This window comes from Dipodomys spectabilis, unplaced genomic scaffold, assembly GCF_019054845.1.
Source record: "Dipodomys spectabilis isolate Male_0828 unplaced genomic scaffold, ASM1905484v1 ptg000478l, whole genome shotgun sequence".
NCBI lineage: Eukaryota > Metazoa > Chordata > Mammalia > Rodentia > Heteromyidae > Dipodomys > Dipodomys spectabilis.
The window spans coordinates 12,618-34,116 of record NW_024871155.1 but is presented as its reverse complement, the minus strand read 5'-3'; the positions used below and the strand labels follow the sequence as shown (position 1 = coordinate 34,116).

Genomic DNA, 21,499 nt, shown 5'->3' with positions numbered 1-21,499 from the left:
GAGTCAGCGGAGCAGAGCTTGACTTTGACTTCTCCCTCTGTGGGACGGGGCGGGGGGGGGGGGCAGCTGGGGTTAGACTCCTTGTGCAGTGCTCAGTGCTCCGGTGCTCTGCTTCCAGCCCTGTGGCCTCTAAGCCTTCACCCTGGCTGTTTCCCAGCCTGGGAACAGGGCTTGCTCTGGCTCCTGCCCCGCCTTGCGGGTCTCGCCTCAAAGGTGATTTTCTTCTGGATTCTTCCTCCATCCCCAGTTCCCTGGGGCCCAATTCCGTGCTGTGGGATGGGTCAGGCCACCTGATCCTTTGGCGCTTCAGCTCTCAGAGGTAAGCGCTTCTGGGGGACCTCCCTGGGTCTCATCCAGGGCCCAGAACTTAATAGTTTGTTCAGTAAGTTTCTGTTGAAAGAAAGAATTCTTGCCCTCCCTCCCTCCCTCCCTCCCTTCCTTTCTTTCTATTAATATGCAGGCGCTGGGATTTGACCTCAGGGACTCACCATCTCACAGAGTTGGCACTCTACCACTTGAGCCACACCTCCACTTCCAGGTTTTTGCCACTTAGTTGGAGATCAGAGTCCCATGTGTTTGGTTTTCTACCCAGGCTGGCTTCAAACTGCGATCCTCAGATCTCAGCCTCCAGAGCAGCTAGGAGGAGCCACCCGTGCCAGGTGATTGAATGCTTAAAGAACAAAAGTCCGGTTAGGGAGGGTCCTAGGGAGGTCTCCTGTGGAGTCTTGAGAGGGTGGAAACCCTCAGGGTCTGGGGGTGTGGGGGGTGGCAGACCCCCAACCAGGGGTAATAGCTGAGAACTGTGGTCTGCAGTTTTCTGTCTCTGGCCCCTCCCCTTGGGCTGGGCCCAGGAGAGGTGGGGGGAGGCAGTGGGGGGGGGGGGTCCAGGGAGTGGGGAGGAGAGCTGGAGGAACCCTCACCCCAGATCTGGAGTAGCCTGGGGCAGGCGGGCAGGCAGGCGGGGTGCCGCTTGCCTGCGTGTGGGTCTGCTTTGTGCTTCCGCCTGTGGGGGTGAGTTATCTTGAGAAATCAAGTTGTGGGAACAAAAGTTTTTCACCAGCAAGAGAGACACGTGTGGCCTCCTGTGCGGACATCCTGGCGGACCCCCGGGGCCTGGCCGGGATTCACGAGGGGACTCAGCCAGTTGTCTCTGAACTTCTGAACTCTGCAGGTGTGTGGCCCTCCCCCCCCCCCCGCTGGCTCAGGTGTGGGGGGGGGCTCCGGGTGGGGTGCGGGGTGTGGGTGCCAAACTGTCCCGCCAGATGCCAACCTCTGGGGCGGGGAACAAACCTCTCCAGAATTATTCCATCTTCCCATCATTGAGGCCCAAGGGGTTGGAGGGGGGAGGGGGAGGGGCACGCGCTGGGGGGGGGAGCTTGAGAAAAGTGGGGAGGGGGGCCGGACCCTGAGAGAGGAGGGGTTGGGGGCCCAGCTGGGAGGCCCTGGTGAGGGGCAGACGCCAGACAAGGATTGAGGGGCCAAGGATGAGAGGCGACTTTTGAGCAGGTCCCCCCCCCCAGCCCTCCCCCCTTGTAAGTTCAGCTGTCCCAGACTGGCTTTTCCCAGACAGCAAAACGGTAAGAAAGTAGCCTTCAAGATGAGGAAGAAATGTTTCTTTGTTTGGGTTCTCTCTCTCTCTCTCTCTCTCTTAAGCCTCTTTGCACGTTCACGGTGGCTTTCTCCCCCCCCCCCCCCCTTGTCTGCAAGGAGAAGGGACAAACAATGGCGACCCAGGCCACTGCCCGGAACCAGACATGGCCCGGGAGCGCTGAAGATGACTCCGGCAGCTGGTACATCGATGAGCCCCAGGGGAATGAGGAGCTCCCGCCCCAGGGGTGAGTGTTACCCCTCGGCCCGCCCCCCCCAGCCAAGAAATGGGGTGTTGGCCAAGTTGCCAATGCGTGCCCAGCATGCCTCCTGTGTGCTGTGTGATCCCAGACCAAGCCGCAGCCTCTCTGATCCCTCGGAGCAGCAAACGTTGCCCTGGGGTCAAGAAGTTTCAGATGGGGGTGTGTGTGTGTTGGGGGGGGGGCACCTGGGCCACACAGGCCGATGGGGCGCAAACACCTGTGTGAAGTTGGGTAGATCTAGACCTGGGACATACATTCCCCCAGGGGGGCCTGGAGGTCAGATGGCGAACCAGGGGAGAGGCCTTGGGGCAGATGACCTGGGGGGCGGGGGGGTTGCGGGTTTACAGAGGGGGTGCATAGTGGGTGGGTGGGGGGGACTTAAGAGGAAAGAGAAGGGAAAAAGGAGGCACCCAGGAAACTTGCTGCCCATCCATTTTTCTCCCCGGAGGGAGTCCTGGAGTCAGTAGAAGGGAGGCCCGGGAAGGGAGGCCCAGGAAGGGAGGCCTAGGAGGCCCTGTTCCGTGTATTAAGAAGAGTGTCCAGGTCAGCTCAGGGTGGCTGAGATTTCTGGCTCCAAACTCTTATCTGTGATTAGTCCAGGCACCCTGGTGGAGAAACTAGAACATTCTCGGCGCACAACCCCCACCCCACCCCCACCCACCCACCCACGGCCCGCCATGCCGCCAGCCTCTAGGGGACCCAGAGCTGGGGAATCTGCAGTTGTTCCTGCCCCCCCCCCACCCCCCATCCCGTCTCCATCCCCTGCTCTGTCGTCTGAGGGTCGGGCTGGAAAGGTGAGGCTGGGGGAGGGGCGGGTCCAGATGTGCTCACATCTGTTCTGTATTACCATCTGAAACCCGAGAAGAGAAAATGCTTGCTGCGTGCCTCCCCGCGGGGTGGGGTCAGCCCAGCAGGGACTGAGGCCCCACCCAGGCCCGGGGGAGGGGCCGTGGTTCGCAAGACTGGGGGTTCTGGAACAAACTCTGCTGTCCGTAAGGGTATACCCCCCCCCCTCCCCGCAACTGACCTTCTTTGAGGGAGCTGGGTTTCCTGAGCCTCCAGATTGGGGCTGGGAGAAGGGCCGAGGGGACCAGGGAGGATCAAAATGCCAACCAGAGCCAAGGCCCAAATGGCATTTTCTACTGAGGGGTCCTGGAGTCCTGGGGTTCCTGGTCAGGCAGGCACCCGCAGCCATGTGTGGCTGTGTAATCTAAACGTGAGCTCAGAATACAACAGGGGCCGGGCATGGTGGCTCACACCCGTAATCCCAGCCATGCAGGAGGCTGAGATCTGAGGATCGCCGTTCAGAGCCAGCCCGGGGCAGTACAAGTCTGTGAGACTCATCACCCATGAACCTCCAAAAAGCCAGAGATGGAGCTGTGGTTCAAGTGGTAGAGAGGGTCAGCCTTGAGTGTCCAAACGAAGGGACAGCACCCAGGACTAAGTTCAAGTTCAAGCCCCAGGACTAGGGTGGGGGCAGGAGGTAGAGGGTAGGTACAGGGGGTGCAGGATTTGTGGTTCATTTCTTCCCCCCAGATCACCCAGCTCTAAGGATGCAGGGAACTTAGTTCTCTAGCAAAATGGACAGAAAAGAAAATCTCTCTCCACACAGACATGCTTGCCCAATCCCCCTCCCGGGTGGGACGGGGGGGGGGGGGAGCTGGGTACCCCGGGGCTTCCCAGGGGGGTGAACTTGGGCTCACCTCTCCCCATGAGTCAGACGCCCCAAGGGCACAGCTGCGGTCAAAGTTCTGCAGCTCTGCAGAAGGCTCCCTTGGGAGGCCTCGGGGTACCCTGGCATTGACAGCCACTGCTGGGGGAAGGGAGACTGGGGGGACACTGGGGACAGGGACCAGGGTGGTCTCAGCCACCAGGGGACAAAAGTCCCCTAAGCTGCAGGACACTGTCCTCACTTCCAAGGGTTGTGTGTGTGTTTTATCGTTGGTTTGGTTTTTTGTCGGTCGTGGGGCTTGAACTCAGGGCCTGGGCACTGTCCCTGAGCTCTTTCTGCTTCAGGCGAGCGCTCTACCACTTGAGCCACAGCGCCACTTCCGGTTTTCTGGTGGTTCATTGGAGATAAGAGTCTCATGGTTTTCTGGTGGTTCATTGGAGATAAGAGTCTCATGGCCTTTCCTACCCAGGCTAGGAACTGTGATCCTCAGCTCTCAGCCTCCTGAGTAGCTGGGATGACGGGCGGGAGCCACTGGTGCCTGGCTGTCCTCTGAGATTTCCAGAGAGAAAGTAAGCCAGAGGGAGAAAGCCTGTCCATCAGAGTCCCGGGGCGCTGGGCTCACCCTGGACGGGGGCTTGTCTGGTCTTTTCTGAACAGCAGGCTTGCTGGGTGGAGAGAAAGCAACACACAGCTCCTCTGACCTCTCTGGTTTTGCTCTCACTGGAGTCCAGACTCAAGCCAGAGGGGGCCCCCTCGAATTCCCCCTCAACTCCTGCCCCAAACTCAGTGGCTCCTTGGGCCAATTTCTTTGTCCCAGGACCCAGCTGGGAAAGTTAAGCCTTTCATTATCAACACCAGTGGCTCATACCTGTCATCCTAACCACTCAGGAGGCTGAGATCTGAGGATCGAGGTTCAAAGACAATCCTGCCAGGAAATTCTGGAGAGTCTGATCTCCAACAGAAAGCCACAAGTAGCCAGGTGCCTGTGGCTCACGCCTGTCATCCCAGCTCCTCAGGAGGCTGAGATCTGAGGATCTGGATTCAGAGACAGGCCAGGCAGGAAAGTCCCTGAGACTCTTATCTCCAATAAACCACTAGAAAACCAAAGTGATGCATCAGCTCAAGCGGTAGAGCGCTCACCTTGAGCTGAAGAGCTCAGGGACAGCGCCCAGGCCCAGAGTTCAAGCCCCACAACAACCAACAACAAAAGAGTCACAGGTGGAACTGTGGCTCAGGTGGTAGAGCACCAGCCTTAAGCAACAAAGCTCAGTCCCTGAGTTCAAACCCTAGGACCAACATGCATGTACAGGTGGGCGCATGCGTGCGCGCGCACACACACACACACACACACACACACTGAGCCCCAATGCATGGCATGGGGCAGGCTGGCTGCAGGGGCGCAGGATGGGACATGAGGGGACCCCGGGTGGCCATCCTGAGCCAGCCCTCACTCACCCGGCAGGGCGGAGCCCCCCTGCCAGCCCAGGACGCCCCCCGGCCTGCACCACGCCTGCCTGGCCTCACTGTCGGTGAGTGGGGCTTGGCCTGCATCTTGCTGCCAGCCCGAGGATCTGGGGGGGGAGGAGGACGGGGTCCCAAACAAAGCTCAGGATGAGCTTACAGTCTTTTAGAAATGGTCACCTGGTACGGAAGGGATGGGGGGCGGCTAGGACTGACCAGGGCCAGACGCAGCCCCTTGGGGTGGGGGTGAGGGGCATAAGCTCCGCCCATCCCTCTTTTCTCCAGCTCCTCGTGCTGCTGCTGCTGGCTGCGTTGGTAAGGCGGCGCCGGCCCTGGCCAAGTTGTGGCCACTGGAGACCTGGATTGCCCAGGTTGGTGCTGGGGCGGGGCGGGGGGGCTGGGTACCTCCCTGAGCCCCATGCTGATGTGTAGAGTCCCTCAAAGCCAGCTCTGACTCCTGGGGCTCAGCACACCCCACCAGATCTGACCCCCCAGAGAGGGAACGGGAGACAGGAGGTCTCGAAGACCAGGCTGAGTTGGCTGTACTGATCCAATGCCATCCTTGGCCCTTAGGTGTCACCTGGACCCTGGTTACCAGGTTCCCTTTTGCTGGCAATTTCTTTTTATTTCTCCATCCGTCCTACCACCCTAGAGGCTGGGGCAGGTGTGATCCTGAGCACCTGGGCTGGGACGGAGGGAGGTGGCTGGTGGAGGTGGCTGTAGTATAGATAGGGCAGTTCTGGCTTTGTGGCCAGCCAGCTTGTCATCTCTGGTTGCAGTGCCCGGAGCTGGGGGCAGCAGGGTATGTGTGTGTGTGGGGGGGGTCGAGTGCCGCCCTCTCTCCTCCCCCCGCAAAGGGGCGATGCCTGGGACAGCGGTGACCTCCCTCTGCCCTCTCTTGGCCCGAACCCCGGCCCCAGGGCGTTGGTCTTGCACAAGGATGTTATGACTCTCTGTGTTCTTTGAAGATCCGCCAAGGCCCCGACAGACAGATGCATCGGTGTGGGGGCGGCGGTTTCCTGAAGCTTCCAGAAGCTTCCAGGGTGGGTGGAGGGAGCGGTGCTGGGCCTTGTTCCCACCCCTTGTGGGGTCCCGGCGCCCTAGGGCTCAGCTGCGAAGGTGGTCCCCACACAGATGTGGATGGAAGGAATGATGCCCAGCCGCGAGGCGAGGGGTCTCGGGGTCCGGTCGGGGCGGTGGGGTGCATGGGGCAGCGTTGCTGGGGCACCCCGGCACACAGGCGCTGAGTGAGGCCCTCTTGTCTTCTTGTCACTGCCAGTCCTGTGGACTTCTTGGCCAGGGATGGACCCCGGGCAGTGCCAGCCGCCATCTTCATGGTTCTCTTCAGCAACCTGTGTTTGATGCTCTCCAGCGATGACCCGCTGCCCTTCCTGACCCTCACCCCTGCCCTCAGCCCAGGTACCCAGGGCCCAGGCTAGGGTTCTGGGGTATGAAGCTGGGCTTGAGGATCTGAGTAGACACGAATATCTGGAGGGGCACCAGGTGCCCGTGGCTCACGCCTGTCATCCTAGCTACTCAGGAGGCTGAGATCTGAGGATCCAGGTTCAAAGCCAGCCCGGGCAGGAAAGTCCGTGAGACTCTCATCTCCAATAAACCACCAGAAAACCAGAAGTGGTGCTGTGGCTCAAGTGGTAGAGCACGTGCCTTGAGCTGAAGAGCACAGGGACAGTGCCCAGGCCCAGAGTTCCATCCTTACAACAGACTAAAAACAAAACAAAACAAAAAAGAATAGCCCTCCCTAGAGCTCCCCAGGGCACGAACTCTTTAGATCTTCAGTCTCCCCAAAGCATGAGAGTGTGCGTGTGCGTGTGTGTGTGTGTGTGCGTGTGTGTGTGTGCACCAATGTTGAGATTTGAACTCAAGGCCCAAGCACTGTCCCTTAGCTTTTCATTATTTTTATTTTCTCTTGGTGGGGCTTTAACTTGGGGCCTGGGTGTGTTTGCTATTCCTGAGCTTTTCGGCTCCAGGCTAGCACCCTACCACTTTTGAGCCACAGCTCCATTTCTGGCTTTTTGTGCTTCATTGGAGATGATACTCTCATAGTTTGCTTCTCTGGGTAGGCTTTGAACTGAGATCCTCAGATCTCAGCCTCCTGAGAAGCTAACAGGCATGAGCCACCAATGCCTGGCTCCTCTTAGCTTATTCACTCAAGGCTGGTGCTCTACCCCTTTGAGCTACAGCTCCACTTCCGGTGGAATCTCATGGACTTTCCTCCCAGGCTCCCTTCAAACTGAAATCTTCAGATCTCAGCCTTCAGAGTAGCTAGGATTATAGGCATGAGCCACTGGCACACGTCTTTCCAGAGAGTTTTAAAGAGGAGGATGCTAGGATCAGAAAAGCAGCCAATGAGGAGGGAGTACTTAACTTAGTACTCACTCAGGCACTGTGCTAAGCATCACTTTTATCTCCTCTTATCTTGTCCTTGCTGATAATATACGACGGTTGTTTCTACTTTGCAGATAAGGAAGCTGAGACTTGGAGGGGTAAGTTGTACAAGGTCTCAAGGTGGGTGGTGGTCAGACCCTACTCTTGAACTCAGGACTCTTACACCCACTGGGCCAGCTGAGGGAGGCTTGGATGATGGAGATGGCAGCGAGGCCTGCGTGGGTGTGGCCTTCTCTAGGGACCTCTCCCTCAAAGGTCTATCTCCTGTTTTGTGCCCCAGGACCTTGGAACATGCTGGCGTTGCTCTATTATCCTGCCCTTTACTACCCTCTGGCTGCCTGTGCTGTGGCTGGGCACAGAGCCGCTCACGTGCTGGGTACTGTGCTGTCCTGGGCCCATTTTGGCGTCCAGGTGTGGCAGAATGCGGAGTGTCCCCAGACTCGAAAGGTAAGCATGGATTCCCAGCATCCTTGGCCAGGGGTCCCTAGAGATCTGCCTCAGCCTGCATGGCTCATGTGCGCGTGTGTGCATGTGTGTGTGTGTGCGTGCATGTGTGTGTGTGTGTGTGTGTGTGTGTGTGTGTGTGTGTGTGTCCATCCTAGGGTTTGAACTCAGGGCCGGTGCACTGTCCCTGAACTCCTTTGGGTATAAGGCTGGTGTCCTACCATTTGAGCCACAGTTCCACTTCTGCTTTTTGGTGGATCATCGGAGATCAGAGGCTCACAGACTTTCCTGCCTGGCCTGGCTTTGAACTACGATCCTCAGATCTCAGCCTCCTGAGTAGCTGGGATGACAGGCAGGAGCCACCAGCTCATGTGACTCTTTTTACATCTGCTTGTACGGCGAGTGTCTCTGTCTCTTTCCACCATCCTGCTTTCTCCCCTGACCACATAGGCTGACCCACCAGACCTGGGCCTTGTCGACCTTGGCTCCCAGCTCAGCAGGGCCAGAGCAACAGACTAGGAAGCCCGAAATCCTGGGTGCTGACTCTCCCTGGCCTTCCTTCAGGCCGGAAATGAAGGTTTCAGATTGGAGGCTGATCCCACAGGGCTGAAGGACAATGTGGGCCCTTCAGAAGCTGCTTCACTGGCTGCTAAACGACACTGCAAAGTTGCCTAGTCTAGAGCCAGAGGTGGTGCCAGGGGAGTCCAACATCACTCACTCATTCATTCATTCATTCACAACTTCACTCAATAAATATTCTCCACACCAGGGACATTCCTGCCACCACCCCTCATCTCCCAGACACGAAAAAATAAAGAACCAAGCAGGCATGATTTTGAGGAAACAGTGTCACCTTTCTTTTTTCGTTTTGGTCAGTCATGGGGCTTGAACTCTGGGCCTGAGCGCTGTCCCTCAGCTCTCTAGCTCAAGGCTAGCACTCTACCACTTGAGCCACAGTGCCACTTCCCAGTATCACCTTTCTAGGACTCAGTTTCCCTTCCTATCAGTGGAGCTGGCACTACCAATACCCCCAGGGAGGGGTGAAAATTAGGAGTCGAGCCAGGTGCCTGGGGCTCACGCCTGTCATCCCAGCTACACAGGAGGCTGAGATCTGAGGATGGCGATTTGAGGCCAGTCCAGGCAGAAAAGTCTGTGAGACTCTTTTCTTCTTCTTCTTCTTCTTCTTCCTCTTCCTCTTCCTCTTCTTCCTCTTCTTGTTCCTCTTCCTCTTCTTGTTCCTCCTCCTCCTCCTCCTCCTCCTCCTCCTCCTCTTCTTCTTCTTCTTTTTTGCCAGTCCCGGGGCTTGAACTCAGGGCCTAGACGCTGTTCCTGAAGTTCTTTTGCTCAAGGCTGGTACTCTCCCACTTGAGCCACAGCACCACTTCCGGCTTTTTCTGTGTATGTGGTACTGAGGAATCAAACCCAGGGCTTCATGCATGCTAGGCAAGCACTCTACCACTGATCCACCTTCCCAGCCCTGTGAGACTCTTCAATCCAATGAACTACCCAAAAGTTAGAAGTGGAGGTGCGGCTCCGATGGTAGAGCGTCAATAAAAAGCTAAAGGACAGCACCCAAACCCTGAATTCAAGCTCCAGGATCTGCACATGAAAGAGGAATGAAAAAGGAAGGGAGGGAGGGAGGAGGGCATCCTACTTCAGGCCTTAATGCAGCTCTTGGGGGGTGTCGTGGGGTGCACTGGGGGGGATTGTCCAGGGAGAGCACAGGGCAGCTGCACGCACCCACGCTGGTCCTGCAAAGGTGGATGGAGGGGCAGGAGGCTTTCCAAGGCCTCAGGGCCTGGTATGGGACCCAGTGCTTGGGATGATGGGGATCTGTCTATGAGTGTCTGTTTGTCCACACAGATCTACAAGTACTACTCCTTACTGGCCTCCGCGCCTCTCCTCCTGGGCCTTGGCTTCCTGAGTGTCTGGTATCCATTGCAGCTGGGACACAGCTTCCGCCCCGGGACAGGGGTGAGCTCCCACGTAAAGCAGTTGCAAGGCCTGGGTGGGCGCTTGCTGGCATGCAGAACCCCAGAACCAACATGTCTGCAGTGCAAGTGTCCTGCATTAACCTGAAATGAGGCGCTGTTGGATGATGTCAGAAGCAGGGGCCATCTGGGAGGGCTTCCTGGAGGGGGCCAACTTCAGTGGAGGCCTGCAGGATGGGAGGGGCTGGGGAGAAAATAAGAACAAGGGGTAGAGGTCTCGGATAAAGCCTGGCTAAGGAGTGTAGGGACTGTTTTGTTCAGGTTCACCGTTGCAGCCCTGCTAGACACATACTCAGTGGTTCAGAATGTTTGCATGGATGGATGGATGGACAGATGGCTTTTCTTTTCTTTTTGGTCATGGGGCTTGACCTCTGGGCTTGGGCACTGTCCCTGAACTCTTCAGCTCAAGGCGTGCGCTCTACTACTTGAGCCACAGAACCACTTCTGGTTTTCTAGTGGTTCATTGGAGATAAAGGTCTCATGGACTTTCCTGCCCAGGCCAGCTTTGAACCACGATCCTCAAATTGCTCAGCCTCCTGAGTAGCTAGGATGACAGGTGTGAGCCACCGCCTCCCGCTAGGATGGATGGCTTTATCACAATGAGAGATGTCAGGCTGTGGGTCCTGGATTTCACCCCCTGCCTCCTTGGCCTCCCCTTAATTTCTTGGTTTAGCTGCTGTGCTTGTTATTCTTGCCCTGCTGTTGTTCAGACTCCTCCAGTTAGGCCTCCCCACCTCCCCCTACCCCCCTCTCCACCCCGGGTTCACTGCTGGCTCAGAAAAGGGGAGCTGCTCTCTCTCCTGACCCAGCTGGGCCTTGTCAGGATGTCCCGTGCCTTTGCCTGGCTCTCTCCATCCATGCCAAAGGCTTTGGACTTCGGTCGGAGACATTTAAGCCACAAAGGGCCCAGTCAAGCTTTGAGTTCATCTACTCCGGCCCTGGGTCTCTGGGGTTGCCATGGCAACAGGTAGCCCTTGCCCCTCTCCTCCCAGAGATACACAGAACGGGTTTCCATGGGCCCCGGCCACCGCGCAAGCAGGCGGCTTAAGGCATGTGGTTTAAGCAAATCCAGTCACCTGAGCAGCAGCAAGAAATGCCCCCAGTGAGCCCCTGGCTGGACTGAAGCCATCCTGTGTCTGCCTCAGCCGTATACCCAGGGGGTCCAGCTCCCCCCAGGCCCCAGTCCGAGCTAGGATTTTTCTCTCCCAACAAGAGACTCAAGTAAAGCCGGAGCCAGTCGGAGGTTGATCTTAAGGAAGAACTGCCCAGCCGTGCAGGCGGGTTGATAGGATTGGAGAGACGGACTGATCTTGTATTGGGGAAAGAGAACGAGGCCAGTTTTTCACCCAGATGTGGCCTTTAGTCCTACAGCCTCCCTGCCTCCACCGCTGCTCATGGATTTCATGGAGGCCTGCTTACATGAGACACACTCAGTGCCCTAAGCCAGTGCCCCTTGCGGTCAGCTGGATTCAGGTCTCAGGGCTCTGTCCCTCTCTGCCCCCCCCCCTCCATCTCCTCTTTAGGGGCAGCAGGGCTATTACTCAGAGGAGTACCTGAGGCGCCTTCTTGGCCGGAAGAAGCCGGATGGCGGGTGAGGCCGTGGGGAAGTCATGTGTGGGAGGCCAGGGCATGACGGGCACAGGGAAGGAATAAGCAGGGGTCTGGCTGGGCCTTGGGCACTGCCTTGTCCTGGGGCCTTGCTCAGAGGACCTGTCTCATGCAGTTCATGTCCTGCCTCAAAGCAAGGCCTACTGTCCTGGGCCTGGACCTGCTACCAGCACTCGATCTACACGCCCCAGCGAGGTACAGGGATGGGGGCAGAGGCCCATGGATGGGGGCAGTCTGGGTGGGACCAGGGGAAGCTCCTGGCCTGGGTTTATATAGCATGGGGTCCTGTGCACCCCAGCCTTTTCCTGCACCCCTTGTGAGGATGGGGAGGGGGCCCAAGCTTGGGTAGCATTGCTCACTGGCACTTCTCATGGGGACCACAGGATTCCGTTTACCCTTGAAGCTGGTGATCTCAGCCACGCTGACCGGGACAGCCATCTATCAGGTATGCCCTGTACCCTGTCTCAAACAGCTCAGTTGTGCACACGCTCCACCCACGACTCTGTTCCATTGCTCTGGCCTAAGCTGGAGAAAAGGGGATCACCCCTTTGGGGAGCTCACAAAGTGACAATGGATGAAGTTTTTGTTTTGTGTTGTTCAAGCCACTACTGGGGCTTGAACTCTGGGACCTGCACTCTTGCTTGGTTTACTTTCCCCCTCCAGGCTGGAGTGCTATCATTTGAGCCACAGCTACACTTCTGGCTTTTATTTTGCCGGTCCCGGGGCTTGAACTCAGGGCCTGGACACTGTCCTTGAGCTCTTTTTGTTCTACCACTTTGAGCCACAGCACCACTTCCGGTTTTTGAGGGGATAATTGGAGATAAGAGTCTCACAGGGACTTTTCTACCTGGGCTGGCTTTGAACCACAATTCTCAGATCCCAGCCTCCTGAGTAGCTAGGATGACAGGTGTGAGCCACCGGTGCCCACCCCCCCCCCTTTCTTTTCTGATTGATTGGCAATAAGAATCTCACAGGCTTTTTTACACAGACTGGCTTCAAACTAGGATCCTCAAGTCACAGTCTCCTGGGTGGCTGGGATGACAGGCGTGTGCTACTGGTACCCAGTTTGATGTCTCTCTTGTTTTATAGCTGGGGAATATTATAGAGGTTGGGAGACTGACCTGGCCAAGCTCTTTCAGCGAATACCTCAAGGTAGCTATTTAATGCTGGTGGCTCCGATATGGGAAAGAGAAAAGAAGGAAGCTTTGTACCCTGAAGTTTAGAGAGTAGGAAGGCTCCCAGGACTGTCCGGTCTTCTGAAGGGCTCTGGTTCTGTGTGTAACCTGCTGTTTGTAGTGCACAAGGCCCCTATCTAAGGGGCAGGTGAGCTGATCCCCGATGGCCCCGGGCATCCTGACCACGGGGCTCCTCTAGGTGGCGCTGTTGCTGCTGGCGAGCGTGGTACCCACTATGCAGAAGGTGAGGGCCGGGCTCACCACCGATGTATCCTACCTGATGGCTGGCTTCGGGATTGTGCTCTCCGAGGACAGGCACGAGGTGGTGGATCTGGTGAGGCATCACTTGTGGGCTCTGGAAGGTGAGACGTCTGGGGTTCCCTAAAGTCATGGTGGAAGGACACCAGGAGACCCAAGCTGGTCCCCAGCTCAACTCAGACACATTGAATGCTCTTAGATAGGTCCTTTTGTTTCTTTTTCACTTTTTGTCAGTCCTGAGGCTTGAACTCAGGGCCTGGGTGCTATCCCTCAGCCTCTTTGTGCTCAAGGCTAGTGCTCTGCCTTTTTTTTTTTGTTGGTTGTGGGACTTGAACTCTGGGCCTGGGCGCTGTCCCTCAGCTCTTCAGCTCAAGGCAAGGACTCTACCACTTGAACCACAGCGCCACTTCCTGTTTTCTGGTGGTTTACTGGAGATTGGAGTCTCACGGACTTTCCTGCCTGGGCTGGCTTTGAACTGTGATCCTCAGATCTCAGCCTCCTGAGTAGTTAGGATGACAGTGTGAGCCGCCAGCACCCGGCTCACTCTGCCACTGTGAGCCACAGCACCACTTCTAGTTTTCTGGTGGTTCGTTGGAGAGAAGAGTCCCACGGCCTTTCCTGCCTGGGCTGGCTTCGAACCTTTATCCTCAGATCTCAGCCTCCTGAGTAGCTAGAATGATGCATGAGCCCTGGGCGCCTGGCTGCTAATATTCTTCATTTTTATTTTTTGGTGGTTCCAGGGTTTGAACACGGGGCTTTGCACCCGCTGAGCTGTGCCTTCAGCCCTTTATATTCTCATGTGCATGCTCCTGGCATGTCCAGGCAGCCCTGGCCCCTTCCCTAGTCCCTGCAGGCAGTGCTGTGGACTCACATCCTCTGTGCTCTGAACAAAGGTCGCAGACAAGGTCACCATCGAGGTGCTTCCAGAAGATGGGCAGCTTGGCTGGGCAGCCCATGCTGTGCGCATGCGTGGAGGGGGGTGGGGTGGGGGAGGAGGGAGAACCCTCATGGTGTGCGCATGCGCAGGCGAGACTCACCGGTGCCGGGGTGAGCTGGTGTGAGACTCATGGCGTTCGCCTGTGCAGTGAGACAGTGTGCGCATGCGCAGATGAGCCTCTACACATGCGCGTGGGGCAGCATTCAGTGTGCGCGTGCGCGCAGGTGAGGCGAGCTGGGTTGGGTTGGAAGGAGGTGCGTGGGTAGTGCTGGTTTCTTTTAAAGGCCATGCTGGTGGCAGGTGGCAGGTAGGGTGGAATCACAGCAATCCGTGAAGCAACAAAGGCAAAGCCGGCTGGGGCCCAGAGGTGGCCTCCATCTGTCACAGGATGGAAAAGGATGTCAGCTTCTGCTGGATTTGAGAACTAGGGGATGGGCCTCCACCGGGGGGGGGGGGGGGGGGTGGAGAGACAGCTGCCCCACCCCAGACCCCACCCCGGCAGTGGGCCTGAGGCTCCCCAAGCCCCCAGGTCTTGACTCCTGCTATCCCCCCCCCCCTTAGTGTGCTACGTCTCTGCCTTGGTTTTGTCGTGTTCTCTTACCTTCCTGCTCCTGGCCCGTTCGCTGGTGACACACAGGTCAGTGGGGGGCTCCCACTCACCCCACTCAGAGGTGGATCTGGGGTCAGAGTCCTGGGAGAGTGGGGTGGGGGGGGTCTGGTGGCACAAAGGCACAGGAGAGACTGATCCAGGCATTGAATGTCGGTAAGAGTCTCAAGGACTTTCCTGCCTGGGCTGGCATCGAACCTTGATCCTCAGATCTCAGCCTGCTGGTGTAACAAGGATTACAGGCGTGAGCCTGTACCTTTGGCCATTTCTCTTTCTTTTTTCTTTTTTGGTTATTTGTGGAACTTGAACTCTGGGGCCGGGCGCTCTCCCTGAGTTCTTCCGCTCAAGGCTACCTAGCACTCTACCACTTATGCCACAGCCTACATCCGGTTTTCTGAAGATAAGTCTCATGGACTTTCCTGCCCGGGCTGGCATTGAACTGTGATCGTCAGATCTCAGCTCCTGAGTAGCTAGGATCACAGGCGTGAACCACCAGTGCCCAGCCCAATTTCTCACTTTTTTGACTTGGCTTATGTTGAGCCTTCTGCCTGGATCTGTCTCCCTTGTTTACCCTTTAAGACTCTGCAGACATTGCCTCTTCAAGGAAGACCTTCTTCCCTCTCCTCTCCCTCCACCCCATTGAATTAGTGTTCTCTTCAGTACTTCTGGGCTGTGGCTACAGGGCATGTGGGGGGGGGGGGGCTATCTTGGAGCTTGGGCATTGCTCCCTAAGGGCTCTCCCTCCCCCTTCCCTGCCTTCCCACCTCAGGGCCAATCTTCAAGCTCTGCACCGTGGGGCTGCCCTGGAGATGGGCCCACCGCTCCAGAACACATATCCCTCCCGCCACGCCATCTTCTGCTGGATGAGCTTCAGCGCTTACCAGACGGCCTTCACCTGCCTTGGTGAGCCCGTAGCCCGCCCTGCCCCTGTGGAGGAGGGAAGGGCACCCCGTAGTGCCTGGCTGCCCCTGAGAGTTTTTGCCCATGCTGGGAAGGCCCAGGGATAAGAGTCTCATCTGCCCTCTGGTGGGACCAGACTCTGGATGGGGAGCATGACCCAGGAAAGGGGGCTAGCTCATGGGGGATGGGAGTCCTTGAGGGGGTGGGGAGTTGCTAGCAGGGTTCTGCTGAGCACTGAGCATGGGGTCTAGACTGGATGATGCCTAAAATGTGGGCAGCAGGGTCAAGGCCCAGGGTCCCCCTTCACCTTCTGGTGGGGGGGAGGAAGATGTGGGAGAGAAGGAAGAGAACTAAAAGAACAGAACTGAAAGCTATGATTTCTCATCTCGGCAGGCCTTACCCACCACCCACATATGTGTATGTGTGCGTACACACACACACACACACACACACACACACACACACACACACACACAAACTCCCTTCTGTACACAGCGTATTCATGTACACAGTGTCCTGTGTGATCCGTTAGCCTGGCTATCTCCAGAGACAACTAACTCTCCAGCACCCATCACCATGGGCCAGGCCCTGGCTTGTAGGAATGCAAAACACTCACAGGAAATCTTGTTCTCAAGAAGCAAGGGAAGCTGGGTGCTGGTGGCTCACACCTGTCATCCTAGCTACTCAGGAGGCTGAGATCTGAGGATTGAGATTCAAAGCCAGCCCAGGCAGGAAAGTCCATGAAACTCTAATCTCCAACAAACCACCAGAAAACCGGAAGTGGCACTGTAGCTCAAGTGGTAGAGCACTAGCCTTGAGCTGAAGAGCTGAGGGACAGCGTTCAGGCCCAGAGTTCAAACCCCACGACCGGCAAAAAAAAAAAAAAAAAAGAAACAAGAAATAAGGGCAGCAGAGCCCTTGATTGCTCAGAGATAATGCTGTTCACAGCAGGGATTCCTGCCCCCATATTACAGACAAAAGCAAACCAGGATCAAGAGAGGTAAAACAATCTTCTCAAGGTGGCACAGTGATTAGAAACCAGATCCTGGAAGGGAGGGTGTAGCTCAAGGGGTAGAGTGCCAGCCTTGAGTGAAAAAGCCAAATGAGAGTTCAAGCCCAAGTATTGGCACAAAAAAAAAAAAAAAAAAGAGCCAGGTGTTGATAGCTCATGCCTGTCATCCTAGCTACTCAGGAGGCTGAGATCTGAGGATCGCGGTTCAAAGCCAGCCCGGGCAGGAGAGACCGTGAGACTCCTATCTCCAATAAACCACCAGAAAACCGGAAGTGGCACTGTAGCTCAAGTGGTAGAGCGCTCACCTTGAGCTGAAGAGTTGAGGGACAGTGCCCAGGCCCAGAGTTCAAGCCCCACGACTGACAAAAAAAAAAAAAAAAAAAAAGTGGAAGTGGAGCTGTGGCTCAAATCGGTAGAGCACTAGCCTTAAGCTAAAAGAACTCAGAGACAGTGCTCAGGCCCTGAGTTCAAGACCTCCCTCCCTCCGCCCCGCTCCCCCCCCTGAAAAATTCCTGGGTTCCTGGGAGTTCAGAACAGGCCAGCCTTATAACCTCCTGTCTCCTGTGCTGGGCCCACAGGACTCCTGGTCCAGCAGATCATCTTCTTCCTGGGGACCACGACGTTGACCTTCCTAGTGTTCATTCCAGTGCTCCACGGCAGGAACCTCGTGCTCCTCCGCTCCCTCCAGGCCTCCTGGTGGGTGGGGAAGGTGGTGGATCTGGGGGGCGGGGAAGGGGGCGCACTCTGGGACTCTTTCCCCCAGGGCAGCTGACAGCCACCAATCTTCCCACCCCACCCCAACCACAGGCCCTTCTGGCTGACTCTGGTGCTGGGGGTGGCTCTACAGAATGTAGCAGCCCACTGGGGCTTCCTGAAGCACCTCCATGGACCCCCAGAGTTGACCAACCGGTAAGGTGTCCCCAGAGTCTCTTAGAAGTGTGTGTGTGTTTGTGTGTGTGTGTGTGTGTGCAAGCACATGCATGTGTGCTGGGAATGGAGCTTGAATTTAGGGGCTTACTTGCTTGGCTGTTTTTTTCCCTCTCTTTCTCTTTACCACTTGATCCACACCTCCACTTCCAGCATTTTGCTGGCTCATTGGAGATCAGAGTCTTGCAGACGTTGGCTTCAAACCTCCATCCTCTGATCTCAGCCTCCTGATAGCTGGGATGACAGGCTGAGCCAATAGGACCTGGCCATTGAGTTCTTTTCTGGGCCTTTCTCCCTTCCCCAACTTCCCTCCCACGCTCGAGCCCTGCAGGTCCGTCCGTCCGATGGAGGCCAGCCTGCTCCAGAATTCTCTGTGTGACTATCCTGGGGCCGGAATCACTCCCTTGAGACTTGTTTTTGTTTGCCTGTGTTACTGTTTTGGAATGCTAGGGACTGAGCTAGGGCCTCACATATGCTAGGCAAACCTCATTCCTGGGAGATCGGGGCTGTACTCCCCTTGGTTTTGCAGGGACTTTGTTAATGGTCAAGAGACCCCTAATGGGGCAGTGGGAGACCCTGGGGTTCACAGGTAGAGACATGAACTTAAATATCAACCTTGCCTCCGAGGATCCAGACAGGATCTCTGGGCCTCAGTTTCCTTTCTGCAGAAGGGGGCAAATAACCTGTCTTCCAGGGTTGGGTGGGGGGCAGTCAGGTCTAGAGTGGTACAGAAGATACGCGGTAAACAGTAGGCGCTCACTGTCAGCCTTTCTCCTCCCCTCCAGGCGTGCACTCGCAGCGGCCACCTTCCTACTCTTCCCCATCAACATGCTCGTAGGGGCAGTGGTGGGGGCCTGGCGCATGCTCCTCTCTGCCCTCTACAATGCAGTCCACCTTGGCCAGATGGAACTCAGCCTGCTGCCACCCAGAGCCACCAATCTGGACCCGGGTAAGGTCCCTGGGCAAGGACTGAAGGCTGAGAGGATGAGGCCTAGGGCAAGGGGTTAAGGACTAGAGTCTAGGAGTTGGGGGTTGGGGCCAAGGGCTGGAGTCTAGGTCTAGGTGTTGGGGACTGAGAGTCCTAGCTAGGGCTAGGAGTTGGGGGCTAAGGGCTGGGGCTAGGGGTTGGATATTGGGAGCTAGGGGTTGGGAGCTACAGAATAGGATCTAGGGCTGGGACTGGGGATCTAGGGCTAGGATCTGGGGGCTGGGCCCTGAACTAAGGAGCTGGGGGCTAGGCTGGACCTAGGGGCTAAGATGGCTCAAGCAGGAAAGGTGTGACCGCCCGATTATCTGTGGCCCTGTGTGTGCTATGTGTGTGCTATGAGCTGTGTGTGCTCACTTAGAGCACGTCTCTGTGCTCTCAGCTTTTGTGCACATATGCATGTACATGCACATGGGTGGGCATATGTGCACAGGTGCGTGTGCATGTGTGACCTGCATGTGTGTAAATGTATGTGACCACGCGTGTGTGTGATTGTGTATCCCTGTCACATGGAGTGCATGTGACCCATGCCCAGTATGCCCAGTGTGTGGTCAAGCATGTTTGTGCCCGTGTGCACACGTGTGTGTCCACATTTGTGAATGCGCACACACACATGGTCGGGTGGAGGTATGTGTATGCACGGGCGTGCATGGCGTCAGGTGTGTGCACACGTGTGATCGTGCTTGTGCACGCTTCATCCCGCTGGCCCTTCCTGACGCCGTGCCCCGCCCCTCCGCACCCCAGCGTATCAAACGTATCGAAACTTCCTGAAGATCGAGGCCAGCCAGTCACATCCAGCCGTGGCAGCTTTCTGCACCCTGCTTCTACGAGCTCGGAGCCCTCAGCTCCGACCTCCAGGAAATCTCCCTGGAAGCCTCAGGCTGGGGGAGGAAGAGGAAGGTAGGCCCTGCCTCTGGGTGGACTGTGGCGGTCCTGAACCCTAGCAGCATGGCCTGGCCATGGCTTCCCACGGGGCCCAGCCACGCCCCTCCACACACAGCCACGCCCCTCCCACACACAGCCACGCCCCTCCACACAGAGCCACGCCCTCCCACACACAGCCACGCCCTCCCACATACAGCCACACCATCCCACACACAGCCACGCCATCCCACACACAGCCACGCCCCTCCAACAGGGCCCAGCCACGCCCCTCCCCCCACAGCCACGCCCCTCCCACGCACAGCCCAGCCACGCCCCTCCCACAAGGCCCAGCCAAGCTCCTCCCACATTGCCTGGCCATGCCCCTCCCACAAGACATAGCCAAGCTCCTCCAAACATGGCCCAGCTACGCCCCTCCCACAAGGCCCAGCCAAGCCCCTCCCAGCACGGCCCAGCCAAGCCCCTCCCACACTGCCCAGCCAAGCCCCTCCCAGCACAGCCCAGCCACGCCCCTCCCACAGAGCCCAGCCATACCCCCTCCCACACTGCCCAGCCAAGCCCCTCCCATAAGGCCCAGCCAAGCCCCTCCCACACATCCAGCCACACCCTTCTCACATGACCTAGCCAAGCCCCTCCCAGCACAGTCCAGCCACGCCCCTCCCACAGGGCCCAGCCAAGTACCTCCCACATTGCCTGGCCATGCCCCTCCCACGAGACAGCCAAGCTCCTCCCAGCATGGCCCAGCCACGCCCCTCCCACAAGGCCCAGCCAAGCCCCTCCCAGCACAGTCCAGCCACGCCCCTCCCACAGGGCCCAGCCAAGTACCTCCCACATTGCCTGGCCATGCCCCTCCCACGAGACAGCCAAGCTCCTCCCAGCATGGCCCAGCTACGCCCCTCCCACAAGGCCCAGCCAAGCTCCTCCCACATTGCCTGGCCAAGCCCCTCCCACACATCCAGCCACACCCTTCTCACATGACCTAGCCAAGCCCCTCCCAGCACAGTCCAGCTACGCCCCTCCCACAGGGCCCAGCCAAGTACCTCCCACATTGCCTGGCCATGCCTCTCCCACGAGACAGCTAAGCTCCTCCCAGCACGGCCCAGCCACGCCCCTCCCACAGGGCCCAGCCAAGCCCCTCCTAGCACGGCCCAGCCACGCCCCTCCCACAGGGCCCAGCCAAGCCCCTCCCACACTGCGCAGCCAAGTCCCTCCTACACTGCTCAGCCAAGCCCCTCCCACACTGCCCAGCCACGCCTCTCCTAGCACGGCCCAGCCACGCCCCTCCCACAGGGAATGTCCACCTCGGCTCTCCCTTGGCCGCCTGCCCATTCTCGGGTGATTTTTTTTCTGTACTGTGCATGTTCATACACAGGCCGCAGTGGTTGCTTCCTACGGGGTTCTGTCAACCGTCCAGGCTGCACCCCTCTGCTCTCTCAAAGAGCTTGAGACATCCTTCCTACCGCCCAGGAGATGCGCAGGGGACACTCACCGGTGCCGCCCCTGTGCTGGCCGGGCCCCCACCCCTCTGGCTGCCACTGCCTGGTGACATCTGAGCCTTCCCACCCTCTGCAGCCTCATCTCCTCCTCCCCACTCCCAGCTCACTCGTAGCTGGCTGCGAAGCCCCAAGCTCATCGCTCTTACCATGGCCAGCCTTCTCGGACTGGGCTTGGGTCCAGGGAGAGGGCTTGAGGGGTGACTCACTGAGGGACCCCTCTCCTCAGGGATGCAGCTGCTGCAGACGAAGGATCCTGTGGCCAAGGGAGCTGGACCCCGCGTCTGCCGGAGCAGGGCCCGATGGGGTGTGGCGTATACATTGGTGCAGAACCCATCCCTGCAGGCCTTCCGGAAGATGGCCCTGGCAGGTGCCCGGGCCAATGGTGTCCAGCCCTGAGGGCGAGGAAGATCGAGCTCACCCCAGTCAGGGCCAAGGCAGAGATCTGTCTATACTGTGAGCTGGGGAGAGCCCTGCTCTCTGCCCTGCACACGGGGTTCCCAGGGAGGGCTGGGGGAGGAGGGATTGATGGGCTGGGAGGGGCCTAGGAGATGGTGGAGGCGGAGGGCCAGACACATCCGGGCCTTTTCCCCCCTCCCTTGGCTCAGGCCTTGCCCGGGGGGCCTCCCAGAGGCCTTTCCAGTAATTCAGGGCCTGGACAGGCTAGAGTTCCACCTCAGGCCTGGCACTGCCCCAGGGCGGGTCTTGGCTTTCTCTGCCTCCCTCTCCTGCCCTAGATGGACTGGAAGATTTCCAGGGCCCATGAGGAAAACCTAGGCAGGGGGGCCCCTACCCCAGTGAGCAGCGGGACGGGCACACACTGGGCTGACTGGCCCTTCATTCTCGCAATGTAACTAGGGATCATGAAAGAGATTGAGACGCCCTGGAGAA

The 21,499-nt window shown here is 57.9% G+C and overlaps 1 protein-coding gene across 2 annotated transcripts; it reads left to right on the top strand.

The window, feature by feature from the left end:
* Nucleotides 1–963: 963 nt before the first annotated feature.
* On the top strand, nucleotides 964–21,089 carry Stra6 (signaling receptor and transporter of retinol STRA6). 2 transcript variants are annotated; one of them, XM_042668879.1, is made up of 19 exons: nucleotides 964–1,171; nucleotides 1,708–1,835; nucleotides 4,985–5,051; nucleotides 5,269–5,354; nucleotides 6,263–6,402; nucleotides 7,464–7,487; nucleotides 7,670–7,836; nucleotides 9,697–9,807; nucleotides 11,348–11,415; nucleotides 11,548–11,627; nucleotides 11,816–11,877; nucleotides 12,807–12,969; nucleotides 14,364–14,439; nucleotides 15,179–15,312; nucleotides 16,900–17,017; nucleotides 17,129–17,230; nucleotides 18,034–18,197; nucleotides 18,978–19,133; nucleotides 20,838–21,089. In XM_042668879.1, the coding sequence occupies exons 2-19, from the start codon at nucleotides 1,723–1,725 to the stop codon at nucleotides 21,005–21,007; spliced, it is 2,001 nt and encodes a 666-aa protein (XP_042524813.1). In that variant the 5' UTR covers nucleotides 964–1,171; nucleotides 1,708–1,722; the 3' UTR covers nucleotides 21,008–21,089. The 2 variants fall into 2 exon arrangements, with proteins under 2 accessions (XP_042524813.1, XP_042524812.1); XM_042668878.1 differs by having other exon boundaries at nucleotides 9,697–9,819.
* The last annotated feature ends 410 nt before the right edge of the window (nucleotides 21,090–21,499 follow it).